The sequence below is a fragment of the Phodopus roborovskii genome, unplaced genomic scaffold (assembly GCF_943737965.1).
Source record: "Phodopus roborovskii unplaced genomic scaffold, PHOROB, whole genome shotgun sequence".
NCBI lineage: Eukaryota > Metazoa > Chordata > Mammalia > Rodentia > Cricetidae > Phodopus > Phodopus roborovskii.
The window spans coordinates 6,277,367-6,290,604 of NW_026126461.1; the positions used below are offsets into that span (position 1 = coordinate 6,277,367).

Here is a 13,238-nt window from a genome sequence, read left to right on the forward strand (position 1 = left end):
CAAGGCTCTGCATCTCACCAGCTTTCTGGCTTCGGCACTACAACTGTAACATCAAGGTCAGGGTGCCTGGCAGAGGGATCTTCTGAGTCCCTGCTGGCCCCTCCCTCTTCCCAGACACTCCATCTAAGCCTGCCTCTGCCTCTCCTGTGCCTGACTCAGCCAGTCCCTTGGGAGAGTGGGGTTTTCTGTCGCTGTGATCTGTGAGGGAGGAGTGTTAAAGACTGGGTTCAGGCAGACCTAGTGGTTGGTGAATCACTCAGACCCCCCCTCCAAACTGGGACAAAACCGAATCTCCAAGCCTTGTCTCCCTGTAAAAGGTGTCACCTTAGAGGTGTTAACACATCCCATTGAGGGTTCCTTCCCATGCCAGAAGACTCTCTTGAGTGTAAGGGCTCCGTGGGCAAAACAGTCCTCTGTGTGCAAGTGGGAATCAATGTTGCCTTGATTGGTGTCCCTGCAGTGCCCCAGGAGCTGACAGCTCAGTGCCATAGCCCAGGGTAGAGAGTGGATGGGGGGAGCTTCAGGCAGAACACTGTGGGAACTGGGAATGTGTCCAGATGGGTGGGAGCCTTAGGCCAGGAATGGGTGCCCCTGGGACCCAGTGCCTGCACACAGCAAGCTTTAGTCACCCCAGACTGGTACCCAGGGTCTGGCAGGATGCTGCCACTGGCCCTGCAGGCCATCCTCATCAGACAACCGACTGTCAATCAAGTGTGGAGCTAGGTGGCCTCTGAGACGGGAGGGCCAAGAATAGGCTGGGCCACAGCTTCTGCCAGACTTGAAAGCCTCTGTCAGGTCTCCAGCCTAAGTCAGGCAGCCTCTCCCTCTCCATGCAAGGTCCAAGCTGGATCTTTGTTTGGGGCTCTCCTTGTGTGTCTGAGATGCTGGGATATGCCACACAATACTCCTAGCCTGAGGCTCAGCCCTCTGGTAACTCAAGAATGCCTGTGGTACTCCATCCCTAAGTCTTACCAGGGGCCCTAGGAGGTCAGAGCCACAGAAGCCCAGCCCTGCTCTATCCTGTCCCTGTCTCCGCCTTTGCGAAGGGCTCCTAACCTAAGCTGAGCCCTGTCTTGGGCAGCAGATCCTGGACCACTTCCCCCTGTCATGCCATCCTTCCCCATCCCACAGGTGAACACCTGCGGATCTGCCCCCAGGGCTACACCTGCTGCACCAGTGAAATGGAGGAGAATCTAGCCAATCATAGCCGAATGGAGCTGGAGACTGCGCTTCGTGATAGCAGCCGCGCCCTACAAGCCACGCTGGCCACCCAGCTGCACGGCATCGATGGTGAGTAGGGGCTGGAGGCTGGGGACTTGTGGGTGTGGGGCAGGACTCCAAGGCTGGGATGTGGAGTCAGAAGGATTTTCCTCTTCCCGTGGAGCTTAAATGGAACAATGAACCCAAGTTGTTGGCAGGGCCCTGGGGAGAATGGGCCTGCCCCTCAGGGGGGACCTGCTGCTCTTGGGTTGCCTCTGTGACCCAAGCAGAGTTCCCTTGACTTACAGAGGGCTGGTCTGCATCTCAGCTGCATCTTTTGGGGTCCCTGTGGTAGGTCGCTATCCCAGCTACCATCCCCGAGTCAGGGAGCTCAGACTGAGGGCAGAAAGAGCGCAGGGCCTGCCCTCGGGTGGCTGCCTCTTAGCCAGGGGCAGAAAGACTCCTTTGTGCTTCAAGAGGCCAGGTCAGCTACCTTTTAGCATCATTTATATGAGCCCCTCATGTGGCCTCACTATATATGGGCAGAGAACAGTAGCCCAAATGGTCATGATGACATGTTCAACAGGGACTATATGGGGGCCCTGGGGTCAGAACCTGTGAGTAAGGAGGTTCACTGTCTCCAGAGGGGATGCATGGCTCAAGCAAAGATGTGGTCCCTGCAGTGAGTGGAGCTGGGGAAATAGGAGCTATGAAGCTGTAGATATGCCAGGATATATCAGAGAGCCCCTAACCATTTGCATACTGACACTTGTTGCTAAGCTTCCCTTTGTTGCTTGTGGAAGGGAGGGGCTTAGCAGTCACAGACCTTAAGACTCGCTTCCAAAGGGAATGCCACAACCAAGTGGATGCCCGGATGCCATAGCAGAGATGTGGAATACAGTGCCTTTTCTCTAACCTTAGAATCTGATAGACACATCCACAGGTCCACCAGAAAGTATCTGTCTGAGGTGCTGGTTTGTGGGGATAAACTGAGGCTCTTGAAACCTGAAGCTGGGGCGGGGTTTGCTGGAGAGCATGAGGAGGAGGGCTGCTTAGGGCAACTAGGAGCACTGGCAGGTAAGCAAGGATTACTCTGGTTCAGTCCCTCCCAGAATCACCGATTCTCAGCATCTCTTGATGCCTAAGGCCCAACTCAAAAATGGCCTCTGGAGCCCCAGCTAGCAGTCTGTGGCCCTGTGGACAGTCCTGACTTCTGCGCCAATAGTTAAGGAGAGAGGTCTCCAAGGGCCGGAGGAACCCTCTGCAGTGTGGTGCCCGGTTTTTATTGCCTGTATTAGCAGGTTCTGAAAAGCAGGGGGTATTGTGCCAAGCCCACGGGTAGATTGGGAGGAGCAGAGGGATCGCCTCAAGGGATCACGACTCTCCTCTGTGCACAGACCACTTCCAGCGCCTGCTGAATGACTCGGAGCGTGCACTGCAGGATGCCTTCCCTGGGGCCTTCGGGGACCTGTACACACAGAACACTCGGGCCTTCAGGGACCTGTATACTGAGCTGCGCCTCTACTACCGTGGTGCCAACCTGCACCTGGAGGAGACACTGGCCGATTTCTGGGCCCGGCTGCTAGAACGCCTCTTCAAGCAGCTGCACCCCCAGCTGCTGCCAACCGATGACTACCTGGACTGCCTGGGCAAGCAGGCCGAGGCCTTACGGCCCTTTGGGGATGCCCCCCGGGAATTGCGCCTGCGGGCCACCCGGGCTTTCGTGGCGGCACGATCCTTCGTGCAGGGCCTGGGTGTGGCCAGTGATGTGGTCCGGAAGGTGGCCCAGGTACACATACTGCCCCAGGCTCTGAGCACACCCTTGGGAGTCCCTCCTGCTGTGCCGTAGGTCCTTGGTACCCTCCACCCTCAGCCACATTCCTCTGAGCCTTCCGGCCCTCAGCTTCACAGCTGCAGCTCATTATCAGTTCTGACAGCAGGTCCTCAGATGTGACTCCACCCTGAGCCTGGCCATCTGCTGGCCCGTCCTGTGTCCTTAGCCAGATGAAGCTGTAGGCACTATGGAAGGGCTGCTAGGCTCGGGAACCAAGAAAATGATGTAGTTGGGCCTTGAGCAAGCTGGGGCCTCTCAGGCCAGCATGATATCTCACAGTGTGGGGCAGCACATGAGAGACCCATCTGGGGAAGGTTATCCGGAGGGCACCAGCTTTAAACTGCACTGCCTCCATCTCTGCTCCGTCCAGCAAGTCACCTCCCAACCTCTGGGCCATGGTTTCCTTATCTGCAGGGAAGCCTAGTGTGCCATAGTATCCTGGCACTGTGACCATTGGAGTGTGGACCTGAGATGGCCTGAGCTAGGCAAAGTCCCACAACCAGTGAGCAGAACCCAAGTGTTCTAGCTTGCATCCCAAGCCCTTCGTGGTGATGCTCCTTCAGGGTAGCTGGTGAGCAGGTGCTCAAGGACTACGGGGAGCCTCAGGCTGCCTTTGTTCTCCAGGTACCTCTGGCTCCAGAATGTTCTCGGGCCATCATGAAGTTGGTGTACTGTGCTCATTGCCGGGGAGTCCCTGGTGCCCGGCCCTGCCCTGACTATTGCCGAAATGTGCTCAAAGGCTGCCTTGCCAACCAGGCCGACCTGGATGCTGAGTGGAGGAACCTCCTGGGTGAGCCCTACCCCAAGACTGCCTGACCTGCCCTTAGGAGCACCATAAGGGGGTCCTAGGAAACAGTAGTCCCTGGTTTGGGCCAAATGAAAGGCTTAAGGGTCTGATATGGGTGTGTCTGTGGAGGTCAAGGGACAGATTCTTTTGTCCCAAGGGGTATGGTCGAATAGCTGCCTCAACCTGCATATACACTAATACATAGGCGAAATGTGACAAGCCTATACATTCATGTACATGCACTGACACATGCAAGGTGCATGTATGTGTGCTGCACACAGTAGGCCAGTTCAGTGTGGTGTGCCCAGGATCTCCCTGCCAATCACAGGCATGCCTGCATGTACTGGTACAAGGTGAGCTGACATACACACATGCCAATATGTATGTATCACTGTGTATGTCTGTTGATATGGGGTGAGTTAGCATGCATACATGTCAGTGCTGGTACATAGCTGGCATGGGCATGAGCTGGTTTGTATTGGCACTAAGAGCCAGTGTGCACATACAATTACATCTGTGCTATGTGAAAACATGCACATGCAGATACACAGTTCGTGTGTACAGGTGCTGGTATGGGGCACATCTAAATGCATACGCATCAGCTATGTGGGCACACGGTGTGCACACAGCCGCTGTCCACGTGTGTTCAGCACCTGCATGAGCTAACATGGACATGAATGGACATGAACTAGGCCAGCAAGATCACCAGATGAAGATCCTATGTGTTCATGGAAACCGATGCACTGTGTGTGGGTGTCTGCGCATGGGTGTAAGCTGGACAGGTCTGAATGGGAGCTTGTGACCCTCTGTTGGTCAGTACATCTGACCGGTTCTGCCAAGATTGTGTGCTAACATGCCCGTCTATGTGCCTCTGCCAGACTCCATGGTGCTCATCACCGACAAGTTCTGGGGTCCATCGGGTGCAGAGTATGTCATTGGCGGTATACACGTGTGGCTGGCAGAGGCCATCAACGCCCTCCAAGACAACAAGGACACACTCACAGCCAAGGTGTGTGGGGGGGGGGCACTGTGCACATTGGAGGGTCTATCCAGATCTGGGCCTGAGAAACCCTGCTACCCCTCCAGACCACCTTTGGTGTCTCCCCAGGTCATCCAGGGCTGTGGAAACCCCAAGGTCAATCCCCATGGCTCTGGGCCTGAGGAGAAGCGTCGCCGTGGCAAACTAGCCATTCAAGAGAAGCCCCCAACAGGTGCTCTGGAAAAGCTGGTAAGTCAACCGTCTCGATGGCTATAGCCCTGTGATGAGGGAGGGGACACAGGCAATCTGCCCCCTGGCTTTTCAATGGTCTGACTGCCACCCCACAGGTCTCGGAGGCCAAGACCCAGCTCCGAGACATCCAGGACTTCTGGGTCAGCCTCCCAGGAACACTGTGCAGTGAGAAGATGGCCATGAGCCCCGCCAGTGATGACCGCTGCTGGAATGGAATATCCAAGGGCCGGTAGGTGCCCACCACTGGTCACATCCTCACAAATGCCCCAGAGCCTGGGATGATGGGCTGGAGCATCATACACCTTCACCAGCTACTGGCAGTGAGCACATACCCCCTACCATGGGGCCTGCATGAGTTACCAATAGGTTGGAGGCTCATTGGCTGTTGGGGCATGGTCAGGGTGTGATACGACCGTGGTTTGACTCCTTTGCAAAAGCTACTGTAACGAACTGTGGCTCTGACTGCCCTGCTCTAGGTACCTCCCTGAGGTGATGGGTGATGGACTGGCCAACCAGATCAACAACCCTGAAGTGGAAGTGGACATCACCAAACCAGACATGACCATCCGGCAACAGATCATGCAGCTCAAGATCATGACCAACCGTTTGCGTGGCGCCTACGGTGGCAATGACGTGGACTTCCAGGATGCTAGTGAGTGGACCGGGAGGGAATCTGTCCTGCTCATAAAAGGAAGGGTACAAGGCCTCTGCAGACCCCTTTGCCAGGGGCCCTCAGCCCTTTACCCTTATGGATGCTGTGAAGGCTCCGTGTCCTTGTAGCACACAGTTGAAGCCCAGCCAGGATGTCTGTCTGGCTGTCATGGGACAGGTGGGAATAGCAGGAAGCAGACCCCCTTAGGGAATGAGTCTTCGGCTGCAGGGCTTGTACTCCCAATGTCACCCTGTCACCCAGCACCCGGGTCCCTGGTCCCTGCCTGCTGCAGTCTCCTGTCCTCCCCAGGTGATGATGGCAGTGGCTCGGGCAGTGGCGGCGGCTGCCCAGATGACACCTGCGGCCGGAAAGTCAGCAAGAAGAGCTCCAGCTCTCGGACACCCTTGACCCATGCCCTCCCCGGCCTGTCAGAGCAGGAAGGACAGAAGACCTCAGCCGCCAGCTACCCAGAGCCCCACAGCTTCCTCCTGCCCTTCCTCGTCACCTTGGTCCTTGCAGCAGCCGGGCCCAGGTGGCGGTAACTGCCTCCTAGCCCCAAGGACTGACTTGGCCAAAACATGCAACAGACAATATTTAATACCCTTGGCCTTCGAGGCCCAGGGCAGGGTGAAGCAACAGTAGCTCTGAGTAATGGGGCAGGGGGCATGGGATGCTGGCCTCCTGGGTCTGACTGCGCCTGTCACCCTAGCTTTTCATTTTGTAATCAGGTCAGCTGTGAGCCAGTGTCCCCCAAAAGCCATGTATTTCAGGGACCTCAGGGGCACCTTTGGCTGCACACCCCTCCCTTGCCCTCCTGCACCACCCCAGAAGCTCATGAGGCCAGCCAGAAGGGCGGCTGCTAGCCAAAACCCATCGGAGACCTCAAGTGAGCCTGTGCCTTCCTTTCCCACCTCTTCCCACTGGGGACTCCCCACCAGACCCCAAGGGCCACAGATGTCAAAACCGAGGCCCGTCCCGCAGCTTCCCAGGAAGCCTGCCAGGGCTGCGAGTGTGTCGATGACCAGGCTGTGGCGGGGCCTTCAAGTTTATGCATGGCACCTTCTACTCAGAAGAAACGCTGCAGCCAGGATTCCCCACACACCAGGCCAGGACCCTGTGCCACTGCAGAGCCCAGTGAAGATGGTCCTCAAAGAAAACCCACTGTGGGGTCCCTTGAGTGTGACAGAGGTGGCAGCTGGCATCGCCACACTAGGCTTAACTCTGCCACACTGCTGGAGGGTGTGTTCTGTCCCCTTAGGTGGGCTCACAAAGTCTGGCCTTGGGTGGTCCACGTGAGGAACCTCACTTCAGGGGAATAGCCAGCCACATCTAGCCTCTGTCCCACTTATAAAGGTCCCCTGGCCACAGGGATGCTGGGTGGCTGGTGACACTTCAGCTCAGGGTCAATGGGACCTGGTACTGCAGGACAGGAGGATGCCTGGGCCCCAGCCTGACCCAGGCAGCTCTGCAGGAGCTGGGGGAACATTGACAGTCAAGGGCTTTTACTGACATGCACATTTGGACCCTCAGTGTCCTTGTCCACTGAGCGCTACATCTCAGTCTTCCTTGACAGCACTGGAGAGGCTCAAGGCGTTTGGATTCTGGCATCCTCCTGTGGCCTGGAGACTGGGGCACCTGGTCTCCTGAGGCTGTTAAAGCTCCGTCGTCCCTTCCAGGGCCTTGGGAGTGCTGAGCTGCTATAGCCAGGAAGACATGCAGAAGGCCTAGAAAGGCTGCTTACTGCTTTTCTTTCTTTCTTTCTTTTTGTCACTGGGTTAGAGAGGCTACTGCCAGCACAGTGAACCGAGGTCTACCCAGTAGTCAGGTCCCCTGGCCCAGGATAGGGATTCTCTGCAGTTGGTCCATGGATTTGTAGGGTCCTTGCATCCTTGCCCTGAGCACACCCATCCTGCCGTGGCTCTGCTATTGCCCCTCAGGCAAGGGTGGGCTTTGGGATGAGAGTGCCTGAGTGTCAGGACAGCAGCACCCAAGCCAAGCTACTGTGCCCTTCCTCCATGAGGCTCTGTCACTCGGTGCCAGTGGATAGTGTGTGTTCTTTTGAGTCTTTGTATGAATTAAAGGCTGGAGACCTACAGTGGACATGACCTCATGTAACTCTGGTGAGACTACATCTGTGTACGTGTGAGCATGGCATGCACACAGCAGAGCACAGATCAGGGCTTGTCGGAAGGGGGTTGAGCATGGGTTGTACCTATAGCAAGGTCCTAGGGTTTCCATGGGGTGGTGACCACTAAGCTTCTCCAAGTCCTGCCTGGGACGATGCCTGCCTGTACCAACCAATCGTGCAACAGTTCCTGGGAGGAAGGGGCCTGGGTACCAGGGCTAGGGTGCCAGCCTGCGCTGGTCCCACCTGCCTTCCACCTCTCCAACCCACCTCAATGTACATGTCATTCATTGTCTTACCCATAGAAAGGTTCTTATTCCTGCCAGGTACTCTGGGGTGCCCAGAGATCAGTGTTGGGACCAGGGATGTCCTACCACTCCAGTCTGTTCTGAGCTATCCTACATCTGCAGACAGAGCCTAAATAACCTAGGGCATTCAGGGCTGGTTCCCCCTCACTTCAAGAAGCTGACCTGTCCCTGTGTGCGCACACAGTGCCGCCCTTCACAACCAGGAAACTCACTCAGTAGCAGGATTCAACACAGCCCTGCTCAGCCAGGTGTGGCATATCTGCTTTATCTGGGAGCTGTGACCCACACTGCTTCCCAAATACATTTACAGGGTTACCATTCAGTGAGGCCTATGCAAGCACAAGGGGAAAGAGCAGAGCTCTACCCCACAAATGCTGCTTGGTCACAACCCCAAGGAGCCCTCCAAACAGCTCCCAGAGGGAGGAGCCTACAAAGGGCAAGCTCCTGCTGGGTATTAGAGCCTACCCAAGGATATCTGCAGTGCCCAGGCCCCCGCGGGCGTTGGGGGGGACAGCTGCATCCTCTTTGCAAGTCCAGGGAAGAATCTGGGGCACCTGGGAAGGAGTGCAGTCCTCTCTCCTCAGGTGGCCACTATAGACAGCCATGGAGTGAGGTCGAGGCTTGATAGAGCCCGTGAGGAGAGCTAGGCAGCCTGGTGTTCTCTGGTTGACTGCAGATGGAGCCCAGCTCAAGCAGTCCAGCAGGCTCTCCGCTTTGGGTTGTTCTTGTGCTGGACATGCTTAGACACCTGGTCCGTCTGCTTTGGGCTCTTCTTGAACTGGATACACTTAGACACCTGGTCCGTCTGCTTTGGGCTCTTCTTGAACTGGATACACTTAGACACCTGGTCCGTCTGCTTTGGGCTCTTCTTGAACTGGATACACTTAGACACCTGGTCCGTCTGCTTTGGGTTCTTCTTGAACTGGATACACTTAGACACCTGGTCCGTCTGCTTTGGGTTCTTCTTGAACTGGATACACTTAGACACCTGGTCCGTCTGCTTTGGGCTCTTCTTGAACTGGACACACTTAAACCCCTGGTCCTTCTGCTTTGGGTTCTTCTTGAACTGGACACAGGTGGACACCTGTTTCATCTGCATGTTGTCCTTTGGCGGCAGGACATCCGTCCTCCCTGTCAGGAAAAGGAGACCATATGAGACAGCCGCCCGAGACAGCAGCCAGGACTTGCTCAGTTGTTCCCATGGCCCCGCCCTTTGAGTACCGGACAAATGCCAGGTCAACACCTCGCATCTAAGTCCTGCCACTGGGCTGCTGAAGATGCTAGCTAGAGAGTAGCCCTTCCACCATCACTAGCTCTCAGTCTTCCTAATGAGGACGCAGGAAGGCATGGACAGACTGAACAGCCTAGTGACAGAGCAGTCAGCTTCCCCCATGAGCATCCCACATGCCTTCAGGCAACCCTGCAAACTAGTGTGGCATTTTTAGCCCCCACACATGCACTCATCCATGCACATGCCCATACATTCTGAGCCATTAAAGGAGAAGGTTGGAGCCAGCGCAGTGGCATGGGTGGGTGGGTATGTGGGTGCCAGGAGTCCTAGCAGCAAAGTTTGCAGAGTTTGCAAGCTGCTTTGCTAAAACACCATGACTGCCTGGTGAGGAATGGGGCGGTCATTGCCCAGCAGCTTTTCCCTCTGCAAGAACTCCTCCCAGACAAGGACAACAAATGAAAGTAAGACTTTAGTGACTGAATGCTTCCCTTTCATGCACCCCAAAAGGATGAGCAGGACCATTTATCTCCAACACAGACCTGCTTCTAAGCTCAATCTGAAGTGAGCCAGCCAACAGTATAAGCCCTCAGAATGCCAAACACTGACCTGAGCAATCAGCCCAACCACCCTGTCCTGATGAGGTGTTGTAAAGAACGGGTTTGAACAGGTTACAGGGGACACAGTAGATGAAGCCCTTTCCTCACAAACATCAAAACAGTCAAGAACCTGTATGAGATTTCACATGTCCTAAACCCTATGGCAAGGGCTGGAGGGCACTGAGAATCTACAATAAATAGGCAGATTAGTGTGTCAGATGCAGACCTAGACCTGTGATGCAAGCTAGGACTGAGTCCCCAAGTGACAGAACACCATGAAGCCACAAGGTCCTGCTTCTCAGGGGAGACCAAGAGAGCATGTACATGCTGCTCCCCAGGGCTTCCCGCACACACACAGTGACTGGTGACGGTGTGTAATGAGCAAATGCAAAAGACTTGGAAGGGTCATCCATGGAGAAGCAGCAAGTTCCTCGCAGAGAAATAGAAGTAAAAAACAAACAAACAAAAACAGTGAGGTAAGCTGAGATTTGTAAAGTCACAACCTGGAAAGGGAAAAAAAAAATTTACCAGCAGATCCAGCACCCTGAGAACCATATCACTATATCACAGGCAAACTAAAAGTGTAGGTGTGATCAGAGTGAAATGGGGAGCAGGGAGGGATAGAAGCTACAAGGTTAGGACAAGCTGTTGTGGGTGCTCACCAAAACTGAATTAGAGAAGCTGCGGAAGAAGAGGGGTGACTCTGAAAGCTTATTTAAAGACATAATTAGCTGAGAATTATCCAAATCACAGTAGGTTATCTAGAGTCGTGAAGCTGAAAGGGTTCTAAGCAAGATCAATCTGAAGATGGATGCCTGGGACATAACCAGAGATATAGTGCAAGATCCATCCCATACAAGGGAGCCTCTGTGTGTGTGTGTGTGTGTGTGTGTGTGTGTGTGTGTGTGTGTGTGTGTGTGCGCGCGCGCGCGCGTGTGTGTGTGTGTGTGTGTGTGCGCGTGTGTGTGTATGCGTGTGTCAGAGTTTTCAGCAGAAACTTTGCAGGTCAGAAGGGGATGAGATGATGAAACCTAAGTTCTGAAAGAAAAACTTAACTTCCAATCAAGAACGCTATGCCTAGAAAAGCAGCCACCCAGAAATGACATAAAGATATTCCCAGACATAAGTTAGCCAAGGCATTCCCAGGTATCATGTCTATACCTGCCTAATGAGAAATGCCAGTAGGAACGCTTCACATTGACACGGTACCAACCAGCAACATGAACACATGAAGCTATGCCACTCTCTGGCAAAGGAAGTGCACTGTCGAGCTCAAACCATTGATACTTGACATTAGTGCACCAAATATACAAAGCAGACAGTGGCAGATCTCAGAGGAACATAAACAGTAACTTTAGCATCCCACATTTGCTGATGAGTGTATAATCCAGACAGAAAAGCAAGAAGGAAACAACAAACTCAAAAAAATACTAAAGATCAAGTGGGCTAATGTGCATACAGATAATTCTATTCACAGCAGAGAGCGTGTGTGTCTCAGGAATGTGTACATCTCCAGGACAGATCACATGATTAAAATCTTACATCTTTCCTAACCACAGTGTTATGAAACTAGATAGAAACAATCTGAGTGACTCATACAAATTTCCACAATGTGGGAATAAATAACAAGCCCCTCCATAACTGGCAAGTCAAAAAAAAAAATTAAGAAGGAAATCAAAAAACTATCTTGAGACAAATGAAAAAGTTAAGACACACCAAAACTTGTGGAGTGCACAAAAAACAGTTCTAAGAGAAGTGTCTATGGTGACAAATGTCTATAGTGGGGAAAAAAAGAACCCAGCAGGGAAAAAAAAGTCAAAATCAGAACACAAATCAAGGAAATAGAAACTAGAAAAACAAAGATCAATGAAACTTGGTTTTCTGAAGTGACAAAACTATCAAACCTTTAGCCAGACTAAAGAAAAACATCTCAAAATTATCCATGAAGACAAGCCATCACAACAGACACTACAGGAATGAAAGGAGATAAAGGTTCAGCGTAACAACTTTATAGCTACACATTGGACAACCTGGAAGGAATGGAGAATGTCCCGGAAATGTACAATGTGTGCAGACTAAATTATGAAGAAACAGTGTGTCAACAAATCTATAACTGAAGATACTGATTCAGCAATGGTAGGCAGCCCCAACATGACAGCCCAGGACAAGAGGACTTTGTGGGTGAATTTTACAACCTGTTTAAAGGAGGATTAAATCCCTTAGCTGAACAGGAGATGGTAGGGAGTCTTACAAGGCAATAATCTCCCTCACGCCAAATAAGAAACACAGCAAGTCCCTGTGAACTTGCCACAGTCAGTGTCACCAGGGCATTAAAGGCACCATGGAATGTGACCAAGGGGCTAGCTCCCTAAAGTACCATGGTATGTGACCAAAGGGCTAGCTCCCTGGGCTGAAGGGAGGTTCATTATACACAAACGTATGTGATATATAGTCACAGAAGTAGGATAAAAACCACACAAAAATCACAATAGACTTAAAAAATAACTTCCGGGGCTGGAGAGATGGATGGTTCAGTGGTTAAGAGCACTGGATGCTTTTCCAGAGTTCCTGAGCTCAGTTTCCAGCAACCACATGGTGGTTTCATAACCATCTGTAGTGAGATCTGGTGCCCTCTTCTGGCCTGCAGTCTTACATACAGACAATATACATAATAAAAAAAATAAATAAATCTTAAAAAAAGAAAAAACTTCTGACAAAACAACATATTTTCATGATTAAAGAATAAAATTAGGCTATTGTAAGGGAACGTGTGTGTGTGTGTGTGTGTGTGTGTGTGTGTGTGTGTGTGTGTGTGTCCAAATATATACCCACAGCTAACAGCATACTTGGTGGACAAAACAAACAAACAGAAGCACCTAAAAGCCCTTTCTCTAAGATCAGGGACAGGATGAGAATCCCATTTCACCACTTCCACTCAGCATATTGCTTGAAAGGCAAGGAGAAGTCACATTATCTTCACTGGCAGACCACGACATGTGTATTTCCCTGTAGACTTACCCAAAAACTCTGAGAACCAACGAGCAATCTCAGCTAAGTACTAAGATGTGAACTGATATAAAACCAAAGCCAACTGGTTTCCTATGTAAAAACCATGAGACATCTGAAAAGAAACTAAGGGCCAGAGGTGATGGTGCACACCTCCAATGCCAGCACTCCGGAGGCTGAGGCAGGAGGACAGAGTTCAGCGCCAGACTAGGCTACACGGCAAGACTCTGTCTAGGCATATAGCTCTAGGGTAGAGCTCTGGTCTCAC

General features: G+C 52.7%; 1 protein-coding gene across 1 annotated transcript in view; it reads left to right on the forward strand.

Moving 5' to 3' along the window:
• Gpc1 (glypican 1) overlaps positions 1-7,802 on the forward strand; it is a 28,581-nt gene extending 20,779 nt beyond the window's left edge. The window contains exons 2-9 of the mRNA XM_051190809.1: positions 1,132-1,290; positions 2,598-2,989; positions 3,659-3,824; positions 4,700-4,830; positions 4,930-5,049; positions 5,148-5,281; positions 5,529-5,704; positions 6,014-7,802. Coding sequence (XP_051046766.1) covers positions 1,132-1,290; positions 2,598-2,989; positions 3,659-3,824; positions 4,700-4,830; positions 4,930-5,049; positions 5,148-5,281; positions 5,529-5,704; positions 6,014-6,246 — 1,511 coding nt within the window. The 3' untranslated portion in view covers positions 6,247-7,802. The remainder of the gene's footprint in view (positions 1-1,131; positions 1,291-2,597; positions 2,990-3,658; positions 3,825-4,699; positions 4,831-4,929; positions 5,050-5,147; positions 5,282-5,528; positions 5,705-6,013) is intronic.
• Positions 7,803-13,238: the final 5,436 nt, after the last annotated feature.